Here is a 27,047-nt window from a genome sequence, read left to right on the forward strand (position 1 = left end):
TTAGTACCATTTGTCCTTCAGAAATCCGTAGTAAACTGATCAAATTGGTTAGACAACGCTACCGAAATAAGCTTAAATGGTTAAAAGGTAAATTGCACTATGCAGATAATCAAAACGTTATTTTTTATCTCCTTAAACATGACTCTAGGCAAATCTGGGGTACCTTGCGCTCTATCACCTCAGATCCAGCCGACAGGATAGAATCTGTGATTACGGCAGAAAGATGGGTTTCCTATGTCAAGAATAAATACCTCATGCCTGAGCGTTTCTGTACTCTAAAGGGTGGAGAGCCACGCCTGTGCTTAGATTCTCACCTCAGATGGTCAACTAGAGATATCATTGATGCCATCGGTAAACTTAAACATTCTAAGGCGCCTGGCCCTGATGGTATCCCCCCTGTGTTTACAAGTCAAACCCCCATTTTTGGGCTCACATCCTAAAAATTAAATTTGACTCCATTTTGCATTCTGGCAAAATTCCTTTATCCTGGTCTTCTGCTCTGGTTATTCCGGTTCATAAAAAGGGTCCCCCAGACTGCCCTTCCAATTATCGACCTATTGCTCTTACTGATGCTTCATCAAAAATGTTCTCTATTCTTCTTCTTCAACAATTACAAACGTATATCCATGACCATGATCTCCTGTCCATCTATCAAGTAGGATTTAGAAAATATATTGGTTGCCAGCTAAACGCTACCATACTTTCTCATCTTCAGGCCCATACCTCTGCCTCCAAATCCGGTGCGGTCTATATGGCTAGCTTAGACTTTACTGCAGCCTTCGATTGTGTTATCGGTAAAATCCTGTGGAAGGAAATGATTGTTTTGGGTATTCCCCACCAACTGGTTGCTTTGTTTGCCCTGCTCCACAAAAATACGAATTATCGTATTCGCTTGACAAAAGAAGGCGCTCTGACTGACCCTATTCGAACCGAAATTGGTGTCAAACAGGACTGTAATATGGCAGCTGTGCTTTTCAACCTATACTTGTTGGGATTAGATGCAAACTGGCAGGCTGGACAATGTTACCCAATGAAGCTTGGCTCTCTCAAGCTAGACTGGTTGGGATTTGCGGATGATTTGCTTTTCTTTGACAGAACTCCTTTTGGTCTCCAACGCAAACTAAATCTATTTACAGACTTCGCATCCTGTCATAATCTCACCCCTAATCCTGCTAAAAACTTCATTTTGATTTTTTCGAATGAAAAACTAAATCCTCTTCATTTCTCTTGGTGTCTAAAAGATATAAAAATTGAATACTCGCCCATGATGCGATACTTGGGATATCCTTTGACAAACAAATATTCTTTATTAATGTGGAAAAACTATCTAAAAAGTAAGAATTCTATCCTCTCAAATGAAAATCATTTTTCACTAATACTGTATGTTTTCTCTTTTACCATTGATACAATTTTATCTGCAAAAAGTAGAACCTATTATTCTTTATTCGTTGGATATATTTTCTTATGATCTTGATGTTTTTCTAAATGTTCTTGGGGGAAAACTCTGGAAAACTACTCTGGGTCTTGCTCTATCGATCCCGAATGTTATGATTTGTCACGAGTTGAATTTGTTACCTCTATCTGTAAAGCACTCCTGGCGAGGTATCACTAATTATATTAAGATGCACAATCCTCCTAAGAACACGCTTTATATTGAACTGAACAAATTATTGGGTGAATCACAGATCAAATCTTTTAATCTAATTTCTGCAAAACTAACACATATTTTATCATCTATTAATGAAACTCCTGCTTCTATGAGTATGTGGTTGCCCAGCCAAAAAAAAAATATCAAAGGCTTTATTGGTGCAAAATGCTTGATGAAATGGGCACTTATTCATCATTTAAAGAATACAATGGTGTCTGCGGTAAATGGGAATGTAGACTAAAATACCTGATCCAATTCCCTTCTGCTAAAGCAAGGAAAACCTATATGCGATTTCGCCTAAATCAATTTCTTACGCGTGAGCGCACCAAACATTGGGCTGGTAATAACAAAAGTATAAATGACATAATGTGTCGCTTTTGCGAAAACAGTAAAGTGCCAGAAACATTGAAACATCTTGTTTCAAAGCATGTCCATACTTTGAGAAATCCCGTGTTCAAATTTTTGAGCATTATTATTCGAATTCAGAGACTGCTAAGGAATTTTTATGGAAACGCTGTATGGAAGGCCACAGTCAAAAACTTAGTCTTAACCTAATTAATCTGTTGGGAATAATTGAGATCAAGCTGACGGAAGTACTGCCGATGGTGTAAACAGTGTAATTTCCTAATATCATGCAATGCTGTGGCTTCAAAATTTCCTTTGTGCTCACTGTATATACTTGGTGTTTGAATCCAATGTGTCCATATCTTCTGTATGTTTAGCACTTGTATTTAAGCGTATCACTTGTAATGTGTTGAATCTGACCTGGGGTATGTTATTGTGACGTATATAATTTTGATGTTTGACCTGCAATGAAATACGTAAGGTAATGCTGTCCTGGGGTGAATTGATTTACAATGTTTGTGTTTTTAATGCGCAATTGTAAAGGTTTTCTAATAAACCAATACAATAAAAAAATTAAAACAATAATAGAAATGCATACATAATAATCATAGTAACATATTATTTTCCATGCTCCAATTGAAAAGGCTTATCTGTAAAGGACAAACTGTGAACATACGTTAACAAACTATTTTAGAGACGAGAGGGAATCAGTGGCATTAAACATTTTCAAAATACTCTCATTATTAAAATCCAGACTACACTTTTGCAAATACTAAAACAAATACATTTATGTTTCAACACATTTTTATATTTTCTTTCTGTACAGAATGGAAGACATATATCAATGACTTGTAACATTTACTTAGCCCTTACAGGAAAAATGTGTTGTGCTGCAACTGTGTTCCAAGCCACCTGCTCCCAGTATCGTTTAAGTTCATACCATCAGAACTAAGCCCTAACACCTACAGCTTTCCAACAATATCACTCAGGGAAAACGGAGGCGTTTTAGCTAATAATTACGACTTGTAATCATACGGCCAAGTTCTTTCAAATACCACCCAGCAATCCGGGCTTGTGAGGAGCTTAGCCCTGCCTGACTCCTTTTCGGTCAATTAATTGTTGGCATTGTCGATGCCACCACTACAACCTCCGGTAACACAAGGCAATGTTCTCGTCCAGCCGCATGAGAGCGAACTCCCTGCTTCATGCGCTGCACCCTCATCGATATCCCAATCGTCTGTGTTATACCCTGACTCGCCGGCTTCTTTCACAAACACAAATCCATCAACTCAAACGTCGTTCTCTAAACCCGTGGCTAGACCCTCTTTTGGATTTCATCCGCAACCACCTGGCACATGGGATGTGACCCTAAGTGCAATTACTAACGGCCTTCACGCGCTTTTAACATTTTTGACGCTATCCAGTTAATATGTCGAATTTTCTTTTACGACATACCAAAATGTCCAACCAAAAGTGCCGACATTTTTTTTCGAATGTATTGTTTTTTATTTCATAGGGTTTAGTTTTGTTTAGTTAGAAAAAAAAGATGTTTAAAAAAAAACACTGGTTGGGTGGGATCCCCCCTCCAAAAAAAAAGGCATTAAAAAAACATTTCAGCAATTTTGGTTCGACATATTGGTATGCCGAAATAGTGACTGTTCGAAAAAGTCACTATAACCCATTTATGACACTCTTTCTCTTGCCAGTTCTGATTTGCTCTTTATCAGATGCTACACCAGGGGGTTGTGTCAGCCACTGTTCTGCTGTTACCAGCTGAGGACTGTGGATATTTGGGGTCAGAAACCAAACCAGCCATTTTAGCAGGAGGTTTTAGATTATCATACATTTCAACTCCCACATCGCCAACAAAGGTATTAGGGTTTGGGGGAAGGGAGGATATCTTATATCACTTTCCAGAGATTTCATGTCCCTTAAGAGGGGGCCCCCCAGTGGGATCCCGCTTGCCTGGTACTCTAGAGGGTGTTAAGTGCAGATGGCTTACCTCCCCAGTCCCAAAAGGGGAGGTTCCACTTTGGGGAAAGAGGAAAAACTACTTTGTCACACACACATAGACCACATCATATGGCAGCACACACATAGTTGCACACTAACAACAGGTGGTTATACCCAAACACACACACACACATATCACTGTTGCAGCTCTGTGGTCTAAGGCCCACCTACCATGCATCCCCCACACTGCTGCTGCAGACCAGGAGCCAGAAGGAAGATACAATTATGCCAGAGCCCACAACATACCACATCCAGCTAAATCAGCATATGATATGACATGGGTAGAAAGTTTGTAATAATTTGTTCATGCAATCCTATAGAGTGTTAGGGGGTCCTGTTCCAATCGGGGTCCTGTTCCAATCCCTGTAGTGGTCAAATATGTTTAATAAACATAAATAAAAGGGTTAAACCCGTTTTAACACATGCTTACTACTCCAGGTACAATTCTTGTGAAGTTGAAGTTGGAACATTGAGCAAAGGTTAAGTTTCTAACTGAACCCCCTGCTCTGCTTACCAAAATGTAATGCATTCATGGCAGCATCTGATTTTGCTGCTGCCAGGTATGGATTGGATTCCATAGCAATCCATAGCAATTTACACTTGTTTGCGTTATGAAACGAAAATGCATCTATGCACTTCGTAGTGCAAGTAAATACAATTGCGCAGAAGCAGGGCATGATAGGAAATGCCAGAAGATGGCTGTTTTCTAACTTTATTGCTTTCTAATTTTTCACCACCAGACACAGTCTAAACACCACCAAAAATCAATGCAGAATAGTGTAAGGGTGCAGAAGTAGACTCAGCTCACAAAGGTGGCATGTTTGTTGCTATATATCTTTATTGAACTGAAAATAAGGAACAATCATACCCGTGCCTATGACTAAGAGGGGTTTCCCTACCTCAAACAAAACTAAGGATAATGTCAGAATGGCCGTCAAAAATATGAAGTCCACTGTCCTATATCCTAAACCTATTTCCATCCATTACATTTCAACAGGAAACCTATAACTATACCCTGCTCATAACAAGTTGACTCCTGTGATGAATCCTGCAGAGCCATCACTAAACCACAGCCTAATAAAGTCTCCTCCCATCTGGCATGGGAATGGCAACCGCCACCTGATCCTTGCCTTGGGGGTGGTAACATGAGGGAGGATCACATGGGAGGAGACTGCTTCCAGGGGGAACTGGAGACTCCATTAGGGCAGACGCAGTATTCATCCTCTTCTGAGGATGAGATTCCCTAATACCTAAACATCTAATGGCATGCTGTCAATGTACGATTTCCTCTCCCAGAACTGCCCAAATTACAGAACAGGAACATTCTTTTGACCAGCATGAAAGTGGTACATTGGGAGTTCAGGAGGTTAATCTCACAGCTTCTCATTGTTATGATTCTGCTTTATATCAAGGTCCTAAACCCAAGGGTAAACCATCAACTCTTTTACCACCTTCCCATACGTTTGAACACGCTCAGTTAACCAAACAGTTTAGGTTAACTGATTATAAAACAAACAAGAACATTATGGACTCCAAGTCCCATAATTCCCATAGTATTGGGACGAGGAAGAGGGACTCCGAGAAGTTTCATGAGCGGTCTAGTTGTTGGGAGAGAAGACATCTAAGTGGGACTCTTATAAATATAAATGGACTTCAGGTGCAGAGGCAAGAGTAAGCTGATGGTATAGTCGTGGAGGCAGCAGAAAGCTGTGTGGGAGATGCAGTAGATGCTGGGGAAACGGGGCCCTGCAGAGAATGCACAGACGGAAGCAGTGCTGAAGCAAGCCACGCCACGGGGGAGAGGAACTCCTGACATGCTGTGAACTGCTCTGGTACCGAGGTCGCCAGGGATAACACAGAGCTACCAGAGCTCCAGTGAAGGACTGCGCGCACAGCGGCTGTCAAACCGGAGCTGGCAGAAGCAAGGGAGACCCCGAAGAAAACCCACAGCAACACCAGAACAGTCAGGAGACGCCAAGGCATACAGGTGAGTTGGCCTGAAGCAGGTGACCCCGGGCGCTCCGAAGAAAACCGCTAGATTAAATTAATTATTTTGAATACTGAACAAAATAATTGATGCAAACGTGGCACAATATGGGATACCAATTAGAGGACCATTGTAACCTGCATTGCCAAAGCCAGGGTGAAGTATTAATGAGGCAAACTGGGCCCAACTCTCACTTAGGAGATCATTGTAACTCATAGTGCCAAAGCCATAGAGAGAGATCAAGGCAAAATGGGTGAAACTCTCCTAATCAGGGATACCAATTAGGGGACAATTATTACCCACATTGCCAAAGCCAGTGAAGATTTATATTCAGGCAAACTGGGCGCAAATCTCCTAACCAAGGATACCAATTAGGAGACAATTGTGGCCTGCCTTGACAAGTAAGCAGAACAGTGATACAAGGGCAAACAAGGTGCAACCCTCCCAAAAAGGGATGCCTATTGGGAGATAATTGTAACCCGCATTGCCAACAGCCAAGAGGTTGCATAACCAGAAAACAAAGACTGCAGGAGCAAAGCCCCCCTTGTATAAGAGACCAAGGGGGAGAGAACTGTTGTCAAGGAGTTCCCCCCCTTCTCACTTGGGTCCGATGTTTGCTGGTGGCTTTGATCGCTGCCTTCTTGCGAACGCTCCTGGTCTTGAACAGCGCTGCTCGAGATTCGTCTGGTTCCAGGTTGCGTTTAGTTCCGGGATCAAGGAGCCCAGGAATCCGGGAGACTGGAAAAGGCTAGAAAAGCTCGGAACCAGGAAGGGGGAAAGGAAAAGGAATGGGTAATAGCACTGGGACAAGGGAAACAATACCGCGAGCTACGAACACACGTCTGGGCTACTCTGCAATAGCATTGAGACGCGCGGAGCTGCGGAAGGCGTGGTCTATAAATAGACCACGCCGCGTTCAGCGCATGGAGCGAGCAAGGGCTTCAGCTCTGGACGGCCATGTTGGAAGTAGTACGGAATGCAAGCCCCGTTGAGACAAGGACCAGGAGGTCCAAAAGGGGCGTGATCTGAAGTTCATGACAACAGTAGCCTGCATTGCATATAGCCAAAAGGTAAGCAAGAGAACAATTATCCTTTTATGGAACACTAATTTAGTACAAATTGTAACCCACTCTGTTAAGAGAAAAGAGACTATAAAGAGCAGCAGTTGTTGGTTCAAATCACCTCATTTATGATTCTGATGTGGAAAGTTTTGGAACAAGCATTACCAAAGAGTACAATTGTAGCAGTTGGAGTTGTATCCAGGTAAAGAAGAAGATGATATGAAGTACTGTGGTTGTGGTAAAAAGGTGTGGTGGAAGAGGAAGTGTTAATTCAGTCAGCTGCCGGTTACATTGCAGAAAGTGAATATTGAGCCCACTTGACTAAAGTGTTTCTTTTGAAGAAGTATGATGCTCTAAAAGGTGCTTGGCCTTTGAGAAAAGTACATATGCATGGGTTAATGAATTTGTGTTTTGGAGGAGAATACTTTTGTTTTGCCAAGCAGGAGATTGTGGAAAAATTGACATTTGTTTTGATTTGTCAAAAATCTTCTGGAAGAGATATTTACTTTGCCAAGTGACGTGATATATTGAATAGCAAATACTTTGTATACTACACTGAATGGAACTTTTTTATTGCACACAACATTGTTTGTTTTAGATATTCCTGAATTGATCCAGGGGAAGGGAATCTAACCCTGGTCACAAGGATTACTATTTAAAGATTTTGAGTTCAGTTAAATATGTTATGTTGTGGAATTTAAAACAGCCAAACCAACCATGTATAATTTTATTGTTGTGTATATTAGTGTGAGGGTCAGAGACCCTAGGTCATTTTTCTTTAGCGTTAGGTTGCTAGGCAGGGACATCCTTGTTAGGTTAGGGAAATAAAGGTGTTTTGTCTCACCCTTTTTTATTTAATAAAGATCATCCCATACTTTCTCCACTCTTCACTTGACTCCTGCGGTCTGGAGGCAGCATTCCGTTGTCACTGCCTGTGCAACACGAGGGCTCTGGTTCTCCCACTTCTCCTTCTCTGCGAGACCAGCAGACCTTCCGCATCATGCAGCACTCGGCCGACTCTTCTCTCTTCTTCTCTTTTTTGTATCATTCAAGGTTTATTGAAAAGATACAAGGCTTCAGCAGTACAGAAATAGCAGGTACGTATGCAATGGTAAAACAGCCTTGAGTAACATATAACATAATCGCAGAACATTATGAAGATGTATACAAACAAGAAACAAATGATGATCCGTTACAGAACGGGTAATGTAGAAGCATAAAAAGTAAGTAAGCAATAATGAGTCCCATCATGAACATAAATCAAGAAGCGCTGGAGGGAGGAGGGAGATAAAAGAAAAATAGTCCAATAGACATAATCGTTTCACAGATATCAAGCTCATAAAACTCAGCTTCATCTGTCATATAAATGTAAAGGACCTCCTGTCATGAGGCTTATGGTGGCATCCCTGGTTAGCATTCTGAGCAACGAACTGAATGAAGGGTTCCCACACAACAAGAAATTGAGACATTTCACTTTTAAGGGCGGCTTCAATTTTACACATGGCTGCGATAAACCACAGTTTAACCCTCCATTCCTTTATATCTGCTGCGGTGGGAGACCTCCAACCTCCTCCACTTCTCCCATTAATGGTGGCATCCGGTGGGAGGTCCTCTTGGCCTCCCTCCAGTCCTCCAGAGTCATCATTAATGTCTATCTAAACGGCACTGTCATGGTCAAGGGCCCGTAGCCCAATCTCCTACTATTTAATAGGCACCTACCTCGCCTAATTAACTTCCTTCTGTCTCCTGCTACTCCTTCTACCGCTTCTCTGGCTCCTCTGCCACCTCCTGCTTCTACTGCTTTGGCTTTCATGCCATCTACCACCTCTCTGGATTCTCAGCCACCTCCGTCCTCCACCTCTCTGGCTCCCTTGCCATCCAGTATGTCTCTGGCTCCTCTGCTGCCTCCACCTTCCACCTCTCTGGCCCCTCTCCCACTTCCTGTGGGTACTCCTCTCCCCTGTAGCCCTCCCCAGAAGTCTTTCAAAAGTAGCAACCTGCTCCACGTGGTGACTCTCAACTCTCACTCTGCTGTCAAACACACCTCTGACATCCGCCACCTCCTTGAACTCCTGGACCTGAATGTTCTCGCTCTTACCGAGACATGGTCCAAGGCCAGCTTTGTCACGAGTTTTGACACACTCCTCGCTGAAGGCTACAAGAGGCTACTCTCTGAGCAAAGGCCCAACGGGCCCAGAGGCGGAGTGGTCCTTATCTCTCCTCAGTGGATCCCTGCTTGATTCATCCCCACTCAGACCTATTCCTTCTCTATCTCTCCTGCCCTCTCTCTGACCTTGGCCACCATCTACAGGCCACCTGGCTAGGTCACCCTCTTCCTCTCTTAATGGGCGGACCTTACTTCCTCTCTCCTTGCCTCTAACCTTTAATGTTATGTAGATGACACGCAGCTCTCTTTCAGGCTAAGCTCAACCTTCTCCTCGCTCATCAACGACTGTCTATCTGCCATTCAGGCATGGTGCGCCTCTAATGATCTCTGCCGTAATTCCAGAACGACTGAGATCCTTCTCATTGGGACCCCTGCCCCTGCTTCTTTCTCTCACTCTGGCCCCCCTCCTTGGGCCCTCTGCCCTTGCCCTCTTGTGAGGCAAAACACCTTGGGGTCATCTTCGACTCCACTCTCTCCTTCTCTCCACACATCATGGACCTTGCCAGGAAGGCCTATTTCCAGCTGCACCTCCTCAGAGGTATTCTCCCTTTTCTTACCTTCCCCCAGAAGCTCATGCCTCGTGTTTATGTCCTTCCTCAAACCCCATGTTTTGATCATTTTCACGTATACCCATGCAGGACCTAAATGCCTGAAATACCAAAGCTTACTCTCCGTTCATTAATCGAAGTAAAATATGTTGTCTGGAGCAGCTTGTGAGAGATGTGTGATGCCCACCGGGAGTTGCCTATAGACCCTCCAGGACCACCCCCCTGTTTTACAAAGAATCCAGTTCCATCACCCGTTTGTCAGCCACCTCCCTCTGAGATCGTAAGTGTCGCTTCCTAGCAGAGGCCAGGCTAATCATTTCTCCCCGCAATGAGAGCTTCAACGTGTTCCAAACCATTGCAACAGGTACATCCCCGGTAAGGTTATCCTGAAAATATAAAACTATTCTCTCTGAAACCGCAGTGCTAAAGGCCACATCAGTAAGCAGGGAATCATTCATTTTCCACAACAAGGTCTTCTTAGCCCCTATCGCAAGTGTATCCACCTAAAGCATAATCGGAGCAGCGTCCGGGACTATTGCCAGCCCAATAGCGGGAGTGGCTATTTTCTGCATCAGGGAGCAGGATACCAAGAAAAAGTCTAATCGGGGGTGACTGTGGTGCACATGGGAATAATAAGTATAATCCCTTTCCTGAGGGTGTTGCCGTCTCCAAATATAGCCAGCTGCAAGTCTTCCATAGCTTTCTTCAGGGAATCAGATCTATCTGCACCCCAGCCACGGCAGACCTGTCCATTCCACCATCAAGAACTACATTAAAATCCCCTCCCAAAATAAGTTGCCCCTTCTGAAACTGTGCGATATGCGGAAGCAGGTGAGCGTAAAATGCATCTTCGGATTGATTGGGACCATAGATAGAAAATAAAGTGAGATCTGGCTCTCTGAGTGGAATATGAAGACCTAAATATCGCCCTTGCGGATCCTTAGCGGACACAACTAAAGTAAAATTCAAGGAGAGAGCAAATAAAATAGCACCCTGGCATGTTTAGTCAGGGGAGATGTGAAATATTGGTGAGGAAACTACTTAAAGCATAGCCTGGGTCAGTCTGTCTTCAGTAGATGCGTTTCTTAAAACAGGACGATTTCCGCTTTCAATTCAAGCAGTTTAGCTATCACACACTTCCTCTTTCTGGGGGAATTGAACCCCTGCACTTTCAGATCACCCATTGACACCAGCAACAGACACTGCGTCTAGCAACAAGCCCCCTTCCTATACCCTCAACCGCTATTGAAACGGAGGAGCCCACTAGATGAAAAATGACATCAAAGCCAACACCCCAGCGCTGTCAAAAACAAAAGGTCCAAAACGCACAAAAAACAACATGAAACATACGAAGAAACCCATCCTGTGCGGGACATTGGGCCACCAACCAGCTCAATGGGGGTTGGTACTCCAGCTGCTCTACCCATATAGTCACGCATGCAAAAACAATAAACAGCCCCTTTGGCCCCAAGGAATCAAACTGATAAGAGAAGATCAACAGTGAGTCAGCTTGCCAACGGCCACTCCATTACAGTGGGAAGAAAGGGCGACAACAATCAGGGCGTTTTAAGCAGTCATGTTGGTTTGTCCGAGCCCCTGCTTCTTTCCATCTTGTCTGTAGAGGGCCACCTACGATCCTTTCGCCTGCTTTTCTTGGAGCGCATTGTGGACCATTCCTTCTGAGGGGCATTCTGGTCAAAATCTTCCGGGGACCTGAAGTTCTGCATGAGCGATCTTTAGTGTGTCCAGTGTAACGGCCAGAGATGCAACTTGGTGTTGAACTCCCTCGTAGCTGAACAAAATATGTACTGGTTAACCCCATTGGTACGGAATATCCTTTTTCAGCAGCCATTGAGTGAGCAGTTTCATCTGTCAGCGCCTCTGGATCGTTTCTTGCACCAAGTTGAAAAACATGTCCTCTTGTCTGTCTCCTATGTCTCACTTACCACAGCTTTCATCATGCATACAGTCGCCAAGTACGGGGAGCAGCCATAACAAGATGTTTGGAACTGTTTAGTTTGGGCTATTAGGTGGCGCTTGCAACACCTATAAGCTGAACTATTGTATTGGAGTACAGATAGGGAGAAATTATATATGAGGAGGGGCACACAGTTTGTAAGTGTTATTTAGTTATTTGCCCACCCATTGACTGCCCATTGCCATGGTAATCACTATGGCCATTCCCACCGAGTTCCTGCCCCCTGCCCCTCCTTGCCCAAGACACCTCCTCATGGAAACTCTTTGAGCTCGCTTTAATCAAGACCACTGTCAAACTTTGCACTTGAAGTGCCTGCCAGTGTTTTTTCAAAGCAGTCTTCTGAGAGATTACTTAATTGGAGCTGTAACTGCGCTACAAATGTAATAAAGATGTATTATTCAGGTCTGCCTTCAACCACTCGATTTATAAGCACTTTGCGTGTCCTTCACTGAAGTCCTGTTAAAAACAAGCTTTAGTTTTGGCTTGTGTATATGTATTAGGCATTTGCCAGGCAATGCTATTAGATGCCCAGGTACTTGCGCCATTTTCTCACGTGTTACCGTCAATGGCCAGTTAATACCACTACGGCTTTGCCTTGCAAGTGTCTTCTTTACCATGCCCACACAAAAGTCCAAACTGTTGGCATTGCCAATGCTTATTTTATCGGGTAGCGGTTTCGCACTGTGCGTGCAAGGCGATTATCCATAAAAAATAACCTCTAAGCTCAACATGGTAACTGTGAAAATAGATAAGGCGCGCAGTCCTTTTCCGATTTTCATAGCATATGGTGGCTGTCGGGGACGATGCAGAGGCAGAAGGCGAGTAAGGGAGGGCTGAGCCTCATTCCGCAGGCATGGGAGGAGGGGAGAGAGTGCGACCCAGGGCAAGTGGGAAGACGGGGACTAGGATGGACAGACTGAAAACTGCCAGTCAGGGAAGGTGTTCACACTCTACTGTGGAACACAAGCTTACACCAGCGGTGCACGCCTGCGTTTCCTGGCCCCTGATTGGCTGGCACTTCGCTGAGTGCTAATGTTGTTTATGATTTTGGAATATGAACTTCCTGTTATGACAAGTGGCATTGTCATTTATGTGATATGCCACCCCCTTTAGAAAACGAGTACCTCCTGGGGCTCGTGCTAATGTCACTTGTCTGTGAACATGTGACTGACTGAATAAAAGGGATGCGCCATTTCCGGCTCGTCAGTGGATGCGAAACAGACTCCTGCCTGCTGTGTCTCATTGCTGCAGCGGGATGCTGCTGCAGGTCCCTCTACTAGTACAGTGCTCCTGCTGGGTACACCACAGTCTTGGCAGAGCCCCAGAAAGTCATGTGTTCTCCGTGATTGGGGTTTCGGTGAGCTGGAGGGGCGCTGTTGGTTGTCTCCTGTGCTCCTGCACTATCTGTGTTGGTGTGGAGGAAATTGCCCTCTAGTGTTACCCCAGTGGGTGTCGTTCGGCTGCGTGACTGCGTGACTGGAGCTGTGGCGAGGAAAAGAGGTGAGTGCGGGAGAACCCAGAGTGAATGTGGGCCTGGCAATGAGTGCTCCGTGCTTGTCCTTGGAACTCGTTTGAAAGCAATGCGGGAGAGCTTGCAGCTGCAACGCTGCACCCAAAGAAGTCTGTGCACCTCCAATTGTACCCGGGGCACTGGCGGTGAAGTTTGATACGCTCCGTGTTGGAGCAGGTTATAAAATGTACATGGCCCTCCTCCTGTGAGATCCCAGTCCCATCAGTGGTGATTGTTAGATACGCCTCACGTCCTGCATGCGCAGTGATGTAAAGCGCACAATTACTAAAGGGCCTGCCCTGCCGCACGGCAGGCAGTTCCGGGCACGAGCAATAGCAAGAGTGTCATGTCCTTTGTCTGCTCCCCAACTGGGCCACCGAGGCAGGCCCTGATCATCCCTCCCTCCACTGGCTGCACCAGCAGGGAGGAATACAACACTGGCAATGAGATGAGGGAGCTGAACACGCGCACAGCTGATCACAGGCTGTAAGTCAGCCCACGGTCCCACGACACAGGCACATTTTAGGAGACACGGTGGGGATACCATCGCCCACCCAAATAAAACTTCAAGCATCCACAAAAAGAACCCAGCAACACAGTGGATGCCACTGGGGAATTTGTTTTCTTTTTTTTATCTCTTCTTGCTTCATTGCTAAGCAGCACGGAGGGAGGAAATACCCAGAAGCTGGCAAATCATCAGTGCCACACCAACTGACTGGCAAACAAATGTGAGGAGGAATCCGTCGCTGCCCACATACATACGGGGGTGAATACAGCACCAGGTCAACATGGCAACTGGCCTTCCATACTCAAACCCAATACACCGGCAAGGATAGTCACATCGCTGAAGCCGCCGGTGCCGTCTCCTCGACCTCATGGAGGTGCCGCAGCTGCGTTGGGGCCTTTCAACCCCTACACAGATCACAAGCCACTCATCCCGATCTTCACTAAGTCATCAGCACACCCTCTGGCCAGAATTGGGAAGTGGCTGCTCCACCTTCAGCAGTATGAGTTTGAGTTGGCCTACCAAGCGGGCACGGACAATCCAGGGAATTTCTTATACAGGCACCCGAGGGCTGCGATCTTGGGGGAAGTGAGTGAAGCAGAGAAAACTGAGGAACACATATGCCAAACCATACACACCACGTAGTCCAAGGTGGTCGGCATCCTAACATCATGGTGGTCACGCACAATGACCCTTGCTGCGACATAGTGAAGAACATTATCATATTGGGTAATTGGAAATCATTCCTCCGCCACATACATAACCGCACGTCAGCGGCCAAAGACTTACAGGCATATTCCCAGTACGACAGGAATTTTCCATCACCAGCAAAGGGCTGATCCTGAGGGGAACCCGGATAGTGATCACCAGCAGCCTGCAGGACAGAATCGTGGTGCTGGCACACTAAGGCCACCAGGGAATGGTCAGGACAAAGACCAGAATACAACACCGGATATGGTTTCCTCACATTGACACCAAGGTAGAGCAAGTCATTACATCCTGCCACCCTTGCCAAATCACAGGAGCACCGCCAAACCCTGAGCCTATACAGTCGGCAGAGCATGGATCATCAAGTTGGGACGCCATCAGCGTCGACTTCTGCACAGTGCAGGAAGGAACATACCTGCTTGTGACCATTGACGACCACTCACGATAGCCAGAAGTGGAGATCATATCCTCGACAGCAGCAGAGACCATAATACCTGCACTAATTAAGATGTTCGCAACACATGGCCTGCCAAGACACATCAGGAGCGACAACGGACCACCATTCCAGGGGATGGAGCCACCAGTGGAGCTCATGTACGGGACATTGGTAAACTCAACCATACCACACCACATGAGCCGGGGAGTAGACACTTTTGACAGCGACCACACCCAACGAAGGAGAGTTGCAGCAAACGAATACATGAGTGACAGGAGACATGCAAGAAGGTTGAGACACAAAGTCAGTGATCACGTATTGATGCTGGGAAACCCTACTAAATCCAAGCTGGAAACACGGTATGACTGCGCAGTGGATGGACTGGACAGTGACCCGGACAGAAAGAACGATGGTGACAGCGGCACGAGGGCCACAGACGATCGCCACAATGCTTCTTGGTTCAAGAGAGTGCCCCAGCAAATGTGGACTGATGGAGACAGACAGTCCCAGGCGTAGGCAGAGCTGCCACCAGACACTTCGAGCCACCGGGGCGAGGGAGAAGAGACACCGAGTGGAGAGCCCGAGGAGCAACCAGAAGTATCTGAGGGGGTGTATCCAGAAGATGAAGGTGAGCCAGAGGGGGGACCTAGCCCTGAGACAGCTTCCCTGCAGAGGCCCTGCAGATATGACCCAAGGGCAGCCCCGAAGGCTCCAGAGAGGCTAAGAGACTATGAGTGGTGAAATGACAAGGTGGAGAGCGCAGAAATAGACTAGATTTGCACAGGAAAGTTTGTGATGTTGTTTGATGTGGTTATGTGTTTGTGTTTTGTTGTGTTTGGTTGGAAGAAAGGAGGAATGTTAGATATGCCTCACATCCCGCATGTGCGGTGACGTGAGGCTCACAATTAATAAAGGGCCCGCCCTGACGGAAGGCAGGCAGTTCCAGGCAAGAGCAAGCGTGTGGTGTCCTTTGTCTGCTCCCCAGCTGGGCCACAGAGGCTGGCCCTGATCATTCCTCCCTCCGCCGGCTGCACCGGCAGGGAGGAATACAACAGTGATCTGTCCTACTCCGAGTTGGGAGTTTTGGAAGGAAGAGTAAAGCAAAGAAAGGAAACACACAACAAGGTTCCCGGCCGACTAGCGGTGAATAATGCAGCACTCTCACCGCCGGCTACACCCTGCAATGCCGCCACTGCTCCTGCGGTAATACAGCTTTTGCGATTTCCCCGTCTGTGGAGGATTTTGCATCAATACTTATTATTTGGCGCTGGGGGTATGAGAGCGCTAGGCTTATGCTTCTCTCCATCTGACGGCCATCTTGGAAGTCTCTGTATGTCTCTTACCTAATGTACTTACCTGATACCTGCAATCCTGTTTACCTGGATCTCAAGTAAAGAAGTTTCTTACATCAGCTTGGTCTCTCAGTGACTTATGTGAAGCACCAATCGTTTCAGATTTCTTGTGCTTTTATATTTGTTATATAGCCAGAGCTTTAGATGTGATGAGAAATCGAAGGGGGCTAATGGGACGGGCCCAAGTGCTTGGCTGGGGCTAGGGGAGAGACAAGAGGTGCAGGCCACCTCTTGTCCTGCCTCGGTAAGAGGCCAGTGGCAGAAGAGGGCCCGGCGCGCTATATAAATAAACAAAATACAAATACAAAAACATTGGCAGCATTGTTTTGCTGCACCCACCTCTCCCGTACACCCTTAAGTTGCAGCGCCATCCCTGCCATCCGGCATCCTGCGTACGTGATGAAGGGGCTGCTTGCAGGGGTCAGCGCTAATGGGGGTAGCTGCGTTCAGCACATTTGTGAGTCTCAAGATTTGCCTTGCATTTGTCTACCTCTGCTTCTTAGTATCTCCTTAATCTTTTTTCTGTTACTAGGGTCCTGCAAAGGTCCAGTGCATTGTTCTAGTCTGATGCGCGTGTTTTGCTTACAATTTCCTACAAAATGTTGTTGCAGAACTGGGAGAAGTTTATCTCTGCAACACATGGGATTGTGGTGTGCATTGCTACACATAGAAAAAATGATGAAATGCCATTTTCTCTATCAACCAGGTATTGCCCTAATTGTTAAAAAGAAAAAAAAAAACATAAAACATATGTTGGCAGTTCTGTCATATTTATATTGACTTTAGAATTATATGTCATTCATTTATCGATGATATATTTTAATCCATGCATTTATGTCTGTAAATGAATGCATTAAAAAATGTAATTGTACTGTTTAGAGAACAGTTTAAATAACATTTTTAATGCACTTTTTGAAAAATTAAATAAAGAATGTATTAATTTATTTATGTAAAGTGTGCTTAGTTCTAGCCCATATAAATGTTCAGACCTTGTTTGTGTTCATGGCAGGATTGGGAGGAAACGGAGCATATTATCGACCCAGATGCCAAGAAGCCAGATGACTGGGACGCAGAAATGGATGGCGAATGGGAAGCCCCGATGATAATCAACCCCAATTACAAGGTGAGATTGCTTAACCTCCCTGGGGAAACACCCCTCCACCAGAGGCATAGACATGGTAGGGCCTAAGAATGTGTAGATGTCCGCTCAGCAGCACTGTGTGGGCATTTAACAATATTAATGAGCCCAACTACATTAGCTTCAGGCCTGCATTGTTAGACAATCCTAGCTACGCCTCTGCCCTTCACCCTATTGGTTGTGTCTACAGTTGCCTCTGATTTTATCTGAGAGGTAAACATAAACCTTATTGGTTCCAATATTTGAGCTATCACTTATATAAAGTGTGTACTGAGGACCAAAGTCCCCCGATGCCCAGCGTTGCTTGCAAGATGTGCAACATGGACCACCTTTTGATTTACAGGAAGAGGACTGCTACCTGTTTGATAATAGTGATATGTTCTTCACTTATAGAACCTGTTGCATATCTATGGAGTTGTGTAGCATGGTGTGGGACCGTGAAGAATGACCTCACGTGGAATATGCACATGTAACGTGTGATGCACGCAGGGATGCAGACCAGATTGGATTGATAGGCACCACATTCCACTGCTCCATAAATGTGCCTACGGTTTGTGACACATTTCGTGGTAATGCTTACAATGTGCCATGAATTGGAGGGTAGGGTGCGTAGTTTTGTTGCAGTGGCTATGGTGTAGGGGTTTCAGTGAGGAAGTGCATCTTCTACAAGCGGGCCCATCTGCTCACCAACCCCCCCGACAAGTACAAGGAGTGAAGCAGCACGGTGTACGTGTGCATGTCAAATAGACTTGCTCGCATACAGGCCAACTCGAGTGTGGCCGTAGAGGTTTCGAGAAAGAAATATTTTGAGTCACATATGTCTTACTTTAGTGCGATACCCGCTGACACCCGATGGTCGGTATTACTTTCAACTAGTTCAAGTAGCATTCATATTGCTATTCACAATTTTTTGGTTGCGATTAAATTGAATGAGAATTTTGTCTCTCACTTGGGATCGGAATTATAAGAACTTTCAAAGTCTATAAACCGCTCTACAATGTTCTGGGAAAGTTACTCTTGAATTGAATTGTGATTCTGTCTAATTACTAATTAGGTGGTATTCTAATTGTTATAATCTTTCCATTTGTTCTTGATTAAGTTTTGCCTAATTTTGATCCCTTCCTCAATTTTCTTTATTTTTTATTTTATCTAAGATTTTATGATTATTGTGATTTAATTTTAGCTTATTTTTATCATATATTTATTGCTATATTCGATGTTTGTAATTTTTAAGATGTTTATGAATTTGTCAAATATTGAAAAAGTTGATTTTTCAGCTATATTCAATAAAGAATTTAAAAAAAAGTGTAACTTTATGTGATGGGGTACACACATGTGTCTATCTGGTTGTAGCACAGATTCCGCACACAGGCACCTTAATATTTGTGCTCTTTTCCCATACAAAATCCCCATACAAAAATGTCTGTTAAGGAAAAGGAGAGTATTTGCTCCGAATATTCCAGAGAATTGCTTTGGTCTAGACTGGTGTGGGGAACGAATATATCATTGATTGTTGCACTAATACGTTTTCTGGACGGTACCGATTTTTATTGTTGTTAATTGATAATCATCTGTTTTTTTATGTACTGTGGGATTGAAGATTACTTTGCACCTTTTATCTTCCATGAACTTGAGGAAATGTTAATTTGTTTTCTATTTTTACTGTGTGTTTTGTGTAAATTAAGATCTGTTTTCTTGTTTTATCTTTTTTATGCTTTGTAAATTTGTGAAAGGTTTTCTGTAAACCGAAACACACAAATGATAATTCCTATAGGAGTCTTATAAGTAGCTTATAGCTTGTGAGAAACTACCCTGTTTTTCGGAATAATAATACGATCTTTATAAGAACTTATTTGACACAAAAAAAACTTTTGAATTTCTTATAAATTCTTATAAGTTTGAAGTAGGATTCATGCAAGATCTTATAAGATTCTGATAAGATCCTTATTAGAAAATCAATAAGAAATGATTGTACAGAAAACCCCTTGTGTTCAACCAAAGAGAGACCTGATGCACATATGCTCACAGTAATCAATTATTTTCCGGTCACTTGTATTTGGCAAGGGTGGGATTAAAGTGTGCAATTGAGAGGTAGTACGCCGGTACCTGGTGACGGTGGGAATTCTAGTTCCAGTGGCTAAGTGGTGGGATGAAAATCCGATGATCCGTTATTTCATCATGTATGTCTGTTTTTGATTTATTTAGGGCATATGGAAACCCAAAAAGATTGACAACCCAAACTTCAAAGGTGAATGGGTTCAACCAGAGATTGATAACCCAGAATATGTGCCCGATTCCAACATCTATAAATATGAAAATATTGGTGTTATTGGCCTCGACCTCTGGCAGGTATGTAGAATCTTGTTTCAATCCATCATTCACATTCAAAAAGAAAGAAAGAAACATCAGCATATTCTTTAGTTTCCAGCCATAGAGTGCAACAGAACCAAAGATACCTGAGCACTGCAATGCATGATGGGCTTCCATTGGCACGGAAGAAGAAGTATCGGCATACTCTGCAGGGGGCTTCTCTATTTCTTTGATATTTACACTCAGTCCAACAGACACTCCAGTGGAGCAAAATAGATTTCAAGTCTATTGCTTTTGTTCTTTTCCCTTTTGGTGCCAGGCCAAAAATTAACCAGTGCTCAGAGTGACAGAAATTGAAAGAGAGCTGACTTGTGTAAGGAATGCTGCTCCCATAGTCCTCTTTTGTGTGATATAGTTTTCTGTTTTTTACCCAGGCACTGTTCCTGTAGAACCGGTTTTGGTGAATAATGTAGTCAGGCACAAAGGAGAGTGCATGGCGAGTGTGATTCAGTAACATATTGGCTGAAGTATGGACATAATGTTTTATCATTATTTATTTACTTTTTATCATTACAAATCAGCATGTGACATCTGTAGCTGAGTATAATTTACCCATTAATGAAGCTTTTACCCAACCTTTAAAATAAACAATCATTTACCAATTCATTGCTACCCAAAGAACATGCTTGCAGCGAAACACAGTAGACAAGGGTCTGCAACCTTGGTCTTGCAAGGAGTTTCGGACTCCAACTTCCATCAGTCCTAGCCATGATAGTCAATGGTGAGGAATCATGGGAGTTGTAGTCAAAAACATCTGGAGATCCGCAGGTTGCAACCCCCTGTAGTAGAGGTGGGATCCTCATTTGAGGTTACGAGTAGTTGTGCCATATCCATTTACCATTTGATGCCACTCTCTCCTTGTATAACTATTAGATTAAAAGGGCCCGGACACCGCTCTACCAGATGTATGTTACATTTATATCAGGGGTACTCACCAACATTTTCTAGGGGCATCAAGGGTTTGTATTAGCCATTGTCTGAGGGACGCATTGATCACTGGCCACTTCCAAAAACTGAAACGCCCTACTAATACCAGCATTGTAATGACCAAGGGGGCTCAAAGTCCTCAACTATAATTTTGGTTGCCCCTTGTGCCCCTTGTGGGAGCATGTGCATTTTCAAGCACTCTGGCAAGTAGCATTAGTAGTGCATGAAAGGGCGCCAATTTCAGCGGTTCTCCCACAAAAAATAATTGCGCAAAATAAACTGCGCCAAAGTATAAAGCAGTTCCAGCGAGTACCACTGACTAAAATGTGATGCGATTTCAAAACAAGAAAGAATTTTTGCATGAGTTTGACAACTTCACAAAGACATTTTTAGAAAATCATTGTAACGCCACGTACGTACTTGAAGGCAAAGCGGACCAGTGCTTGCGTATGAGGAATAAACAGCAACAGGGCGACATTACTGCGAATTTTTAGGCTCCAGGTGGAATATGATAGTAAAACATGCAGGTGTGAGGCTGTTCAGTAGGTCACACCTGGTGACTATCTGAGCCTTCCGTGAGGATACCTAGTGCACCATTATCTCTATTCCTGTAAGCTCATTGGTCTACAATGTCAAGCTAGTCCTCAAAGCTAGGTTCACCCTGACAAAATACTTCCCAAAAATAAATAAGACATTGCGGCAGGAGCGCCTTAATCTTTCATCCTTTCGTGGTTGATTTAAATTGAAAACCATAATATGAAGTCGTGATAATAGCTGCTTTCACAGCATAGTCTTGCATGAAGCTGTACATAGGAACACAGATACCTTTATACTATGCACATGAGGCATTGACTGCAATTGGATTGTAATACTTGGGTATTTTAGGCTGCACTTGATATAGCAACTGGACGCGTGAAGGCTGCACTTTGCATTTGTTGACTAGGCCATGCTAAAGACCTTAACTGGGATTACTCTGGTATTTGAGTCTGTGCGTAGGATATGATAATAGCAACTGGCTACATATGATTTTAAAAATGTGCGGGGGTCCCCTCCTAAGCCAGCCATTTCCCTTAGTTTATCATCCCACCCCAAACCCCTCCCCACCTGTTTTAACCCCTTACCCCAACCCCATGTATATATTTAAAATAATTTAATAAGTTTTTCATACAAAATATTTAGTTAAAAATGATGTTAGTTATTTTCCATTTATTAAAATCACTGCATACCCATTGGGGGCGGGGTGGGGCTTTGGAGACTGTGCTTGTCTTGATGGCAGCTCCTGAACATGTAATTCTGCACCTTTAAAAATAAAAGGGCTTCCTATTTGCCAACACAAACCAAATACATTCAAAAGCCAAGCCACATGGCTTTATCAATGCTTATTCTTTCACTGTTTGTCTTTTTCTCTCATGGTATATTTATTTATATTATCTCTATATTTAATTCTTGTTGGCTCTTCCCACTTTCCAACCATGACTGGCAGACTGACCGCCTGTCCTGAGGCTGAGGTCAAAGTTGATGGTAAAATAAATAACACTTACCGTGGCTCCTTATCAGCAACATCACTTCAGTGCCACCTTTTCACCAAACGCAAGGCAAAGGTGAAGCCTGGCATGCGACACACCAAATATTCTGAAAGGCTGCAAGGGGCTAATGAGTACCCCTACATTTAGATGTACCTCTGTTAGTGTTTCGATCAGACACACTAGGAGAGATCCATACTGTATCCAGGAAAACCATGCAAGCTGGTACCATATATTAGAATTGATCTGAACAGGTGGACCAGGTGATGGTAGGATTAGGGCAGAACATATACAGGGGCGAATGCAGAGAGGCAGGGATTTCCAATACTCATTGGTCTTCCCAATGCCAATGATTTCGTAGATCATATGATCTTTCTCAAAAGGGTGTTCCTCCCTCTTGGAATTCGGAACGCAGCACTGAAATGGATCATATCATTCCTAAGCGTTTGCTTATCGCAGGTAAATCTCAGCAGGTTCATAGTTTCCACCGACCTGCTCACATGTGGGGTACCCGAAAGTTCCTCCCTATGACTTTGATTTTAAAAAGAAAATGCATACATGTGCCTCGTTCCAACCATGCCGGTGACTCAATTTGAGTGTTTTCAACTGCATGTAGGTGACTAACAACTGTTGTTTGATGGCCACAAAAATGAAGCCAGCAAGACAGTAGGTAGCTCAGGGGCAAAGTGTTTATCTTGGAAGCAAGACAAAGCAAGGTATCAGGGGTTTGAATCCCAGTCCCACGCTTTGATCCTGGTCTCCGGCTTGAAGCATCAAATAAAAGCTCCATGTATTTATGCACATTCCCACAATGTCTGGCCACCACCCATAACTGGATTTCATGGAGAAAACCCTGTTTAATTCTCACAAAAATGGAAGTCATCAAATTCACCCAGCATTAATACAACATATATGTTTCAATTGGCTACTCAACCTGGGTACCTCTCCCACACCCACCAGGAGGAAGAAAAAAAACTGAGGTTCCTATTGGATTCAACATTATCATGCACCTCCCAAATCAGTACTATGACCAAATCGACCCGCCTCCAACTCCACATGCAGTAAACAATCTTGCCCTACTTGAGAATAAATGGTAAGGTGGCTCTAATCCAAGCTGTGGTTCTATGTAAACCTGACTATTGCAGCCGCCTGTACCTAGGCCCTCCCAAATAGCAGAAAAAACAACTTCACGTGTTCATGGCAGCCTTTATGGGCTGGCCATCACCCAAAGAATGCATCTAAAACATTGTGCACAGTGCTCAATATCTACTTGAAAAAAGAGCAATAGTCTTTGAAAACCATATCTCACCCTACCAATCTCCTTGATTCCCCAAACCCTCATCAGCCACCAGACCAAGACCCAGCACTCTGGAACGAGCTCCCCATGGCCATCAAAGAAGAACAAAACCTTCAGAAATGCTGGAAGCTGCTGAGAAAAAATGTCCTAAATGATCAGACCAACATAATATCAATGCAGCCAAGACAAACTGTATAAGACTGATGACAGAGACTATTAACCATCACACCTCTCTCGGACAGTTTCCCAGGAAGTCATATTAATGCTCACCGAATCACTATAATTGTTGTCTCGAATCGTTTCAAGAATACAATGAGAAAGATAGTACATTTCCAGATATTATTAGGTTTCAACAATAAGTGTTCTGGAAATGTTTGCTGTGGTCAAGCTAAGAACGACCCTGCATCTTTATCAAACTCTTTGTGGGCTCCCTCCAACCTAGCTAAGGCATCCTTACTTCCCAGTACTATCTCCCAAAGTGTGACTCTAATGCATGAGAACCCCTGATGTCTTCTCTTTCCTTTCCCTGGGGTGGGCTAAAGGCTGTGGCCTTCTCTGAATATCTCCCTATGCAAATTTCTAAGAATCTTTAAGCTCTCCCCTCTGGACCTTCTCTCTCTCTCTCTCTTCTCTCTCCTCTCTCTACCCCTCTCTTTTTCTTGATCTCCCCTCCTTACTAACCATCTCTATCTCTCCCTTTTTGCACACCTTCCTTCTCTTCTTAGTTGTCACCCCACTCAGTCTACCTCTACGTATAGCCGGAGACAGAAGGAGCATAATTACTTCCTTTGGCCCACAACTACTTCTTTACTTCTTCAAATGCTTAGCCTCTGGGTTTCCATGCCAAAATCAGCATAGAATAAGATTTTGTTTCTGTTGACTCCAGTGCTCCCCTATTAGCACGCATCTGATATCAACTTCTCGTTCTCTTGATGCTGCAGCTGTCTGATCATTATCAATCTTGCCAAACATAATGGGTGCACCCTATTTTCCCTTTTTACCGGCATATCTTTTAAGAGCTCATTGTGCTCAAAGAGGGTACGTATGAACTGCTCAGCGGAAGCCTCCATGTTTCTTTTCTCTGTCCCCTCGAGCATGCTGAGTAAGTGAAATCCAATCAAATCACTGAGCTTTTCGTCCCTGGATTTTTTATCATACTCGGCAGCTCCTGTAACTTCTTTCCCTGCATTTTATTTGTGTCCTACAAGACTGATATCCATTGCTCTCCTTCAGTCGGTCTGCCACTTCATTTGCCCACATCTTGTTTCATGTTTGACACTGAAAACGATAACAAGTCAATTTTTTCTTAGATATGTTTATTCCTGTCAAGTAAGATTCTCATCGGAAGGGCCACCATCAGTGGCCATTGTCTCCACCTCACTAGTAGATGACTTTGGCTTTGGAGATCTTTTGACAAAGAGGTCTTTTATGGCGTTCTGACCCATTTTATGCCCTTTGTTCACACCTTTCTTCCCTCCTTTTCACATTGGCTAGCGAGAATACCTTAACAATAAACAATTCTAAATCTGCCAGTTCTCTCTATTATGGTACAACGCCAGTTGCCTGTATTCAACTCTAAAGAGATGAATCAGATGTTACTCAGGGAATCTTCAGTTAATTATGTGCATTGGTGATATTGATCTTTTTTGTCTTAGCAGAGACTGAAGAAATCCCCCTACCCATTTGGCAACCAAGCACACCTGGCTACACACAGCATACTCGGTGCAGCATCTCTCAGGTACTCTAGTAATCTCCCCTTGCAAGTCACACCGCCCACATGGCAGAAATGCCAAATGGCAGAGAGAAACAGGAGAGGCCCACCTTCACTGGCACATCTCCTCAAGTGACAAGTTCAGCCTCTCCCCCTGGCTCCAGGCCCGAACACATACTGAATATGGCAACTATTTCTGGGCAGGGGCCGTACAAGAATATATCAGCCAGGCGCTGCCTACACAGCAGTTCATCTGCACCTGACCAGGCCAGTTACTGCAGGAATGTTAAGCTGCTAACTTGGATAACTTGGGTATGATAAATGAGCGTAAATAGGGGTTCAGAGTGCACTTATAAATTGTGGCATAGTAGAGCTGCACAAAGTGCTTGTTGTCAGTGGCCGCCATCGTTTCCTCCTTGGATTCCCCAAAGGGGTCGATATAGTTCACTTCTGGGAGCATCTCTCCATAATCCCATTGTGTTTGTTCATGGGACACGAAGCACATGTTTTTGTGAGTGTCGTTTTGCACCCACTCTTGTAACCAACTTTTACAGCAATCTAAAGAGGTTGGATTATTGGGGCAATGAATAATGTTCTGACTGTTACCTTTTTTGTTGTGGAGCTTGCCACTCTATTTGAGTGATTTATTTTTAAGGTCATCTAGTGATGGTTCTGTTTAGGCTTGGTAATTGTTTTTGAAGTCAAGGGGCTCTCTAAGGGTGCTCCTGTCTATTTTGTCTAGAGATTTATCTTGTCTCTCCCGTACTCAACCCTCAACCCTGTGATGGTCGATAGCAATCAGTAATCCCTCCTATCTACCAATCTGTCTTATCGATGGGAGAAAGCCTAAAGGTAGAATGCCTCCTCTTGCTAAGATAGAATCTAGGGGATCCTCCTCTAAAGTTACCAGAATGATGCAAATTGTGGAGTTGTGTCTTTCAGACACTCAGGCCTGATGGATCTTATCCTTATACACTGAACTATGTATCTTTCTATGACTAGCTTTCACTCTCCCTTATTGCTTCCTATTCTCCTCCCTCCCGTTCTGCCACTGTCTCTCCTATCTCTCCTTGACAATTCCTCCTCTGTCCCTCTGATATTCCTTCTAGTTACTGCCTGCCCCTTTCCTTTTACTCCCTCTTCCCACATCTACTCTCTCCTCCCCACACTACTGCTACTCTACTCTACTACTTCTCCCCTCACACATCCTCCCTTTCCCTTCCCCAATCACCTTTTCTTTCACTCTCTACTCTCCCTCTATCAATCTCAGTCATGAACATTTCAAACGCACTTAAACACAAGTAACAGCAACCAAAAACTCACCTTGCACACACCTTCAGTAATTCTTCTCCACGCTCCTCTGCTCTGTCCTTCCTCCACCTCGCCTCTGATCCTCATGCTCCTCCCTGGACCTCACCCGAACTACGCACATCTTCCTGCATCCTGCCTTCCTTTTATCCTCTGCCATCAACCTTCATTGACTCTCTACCTTTGCCAGTTCCCTGGGCCACCTGCTGACTGTCCTCTTCCAGGGGGAAGTGTTACAGCCAGGCCAACATTCAAAAGGGGTCTTAAGCCCTGCCTCTTTCCATTCAGTGGCGACCTACAACAGTTATTGTCCCTGTCCGTGTGAGGTTCTCCCAGCTGCTTAAGTATACTGGCATGGTGAAGGTGCCCCTCTGCAGGTAAGCATAATGTCTTTGATTATGTGAGTTTGAGCGGTCGCACCAGCGTTGTTCAGGTGCAGGTCCGGTGGGTGGATTCTGCTAGAGCAATCCGCGTTTGGATTTGCTGTGTTGTTTCAATGAGAATCGGTCGCGTGG

General features: G+C 44.3%; 1 protein-coding gene across 1 annotated transcript in view; it reads left to right on the plus strand.

Moving 5' to 3' along the window:
* The window catches only part of LOC138547460 (calreticulin-like), a 281,960-nt gene that overhangs the window by 156,802 nt on the left and 98,111 nt on the right, over positions 1 to 27,047 (plus strand). The window contains exons 6-7 of the mRNA XM_069642212.1: positions 17,268 to 17,381; positions 19,602 to 19,745. Of these exons, the coding sequence (XP_069498313.1) occupies positions 17,268 to 17,381; positions 19,602 to 19,745 (258 nt within the window). The remainder of the gene's footprint in view (positions 1 to 17,267; positions 17,382 to 19,601; positions 19,746 to 27,047) is intronic.

Source organism: Ambystoma mexicanum, chromosome 1q, assembly GCF_040938575.1.
Source record: "Ambystoma mexicanum isolate Mex_15411 chromosome 1q, UKY_AmexF1_1, whole genome shotgun sequence".
NCBI classification, from domain to species: Eukaryota; Metazoa; Chordata; class Amphibia; order Caudata; family Ambystomatidae; genus Ambystoma; species Ambystoma mexicanum.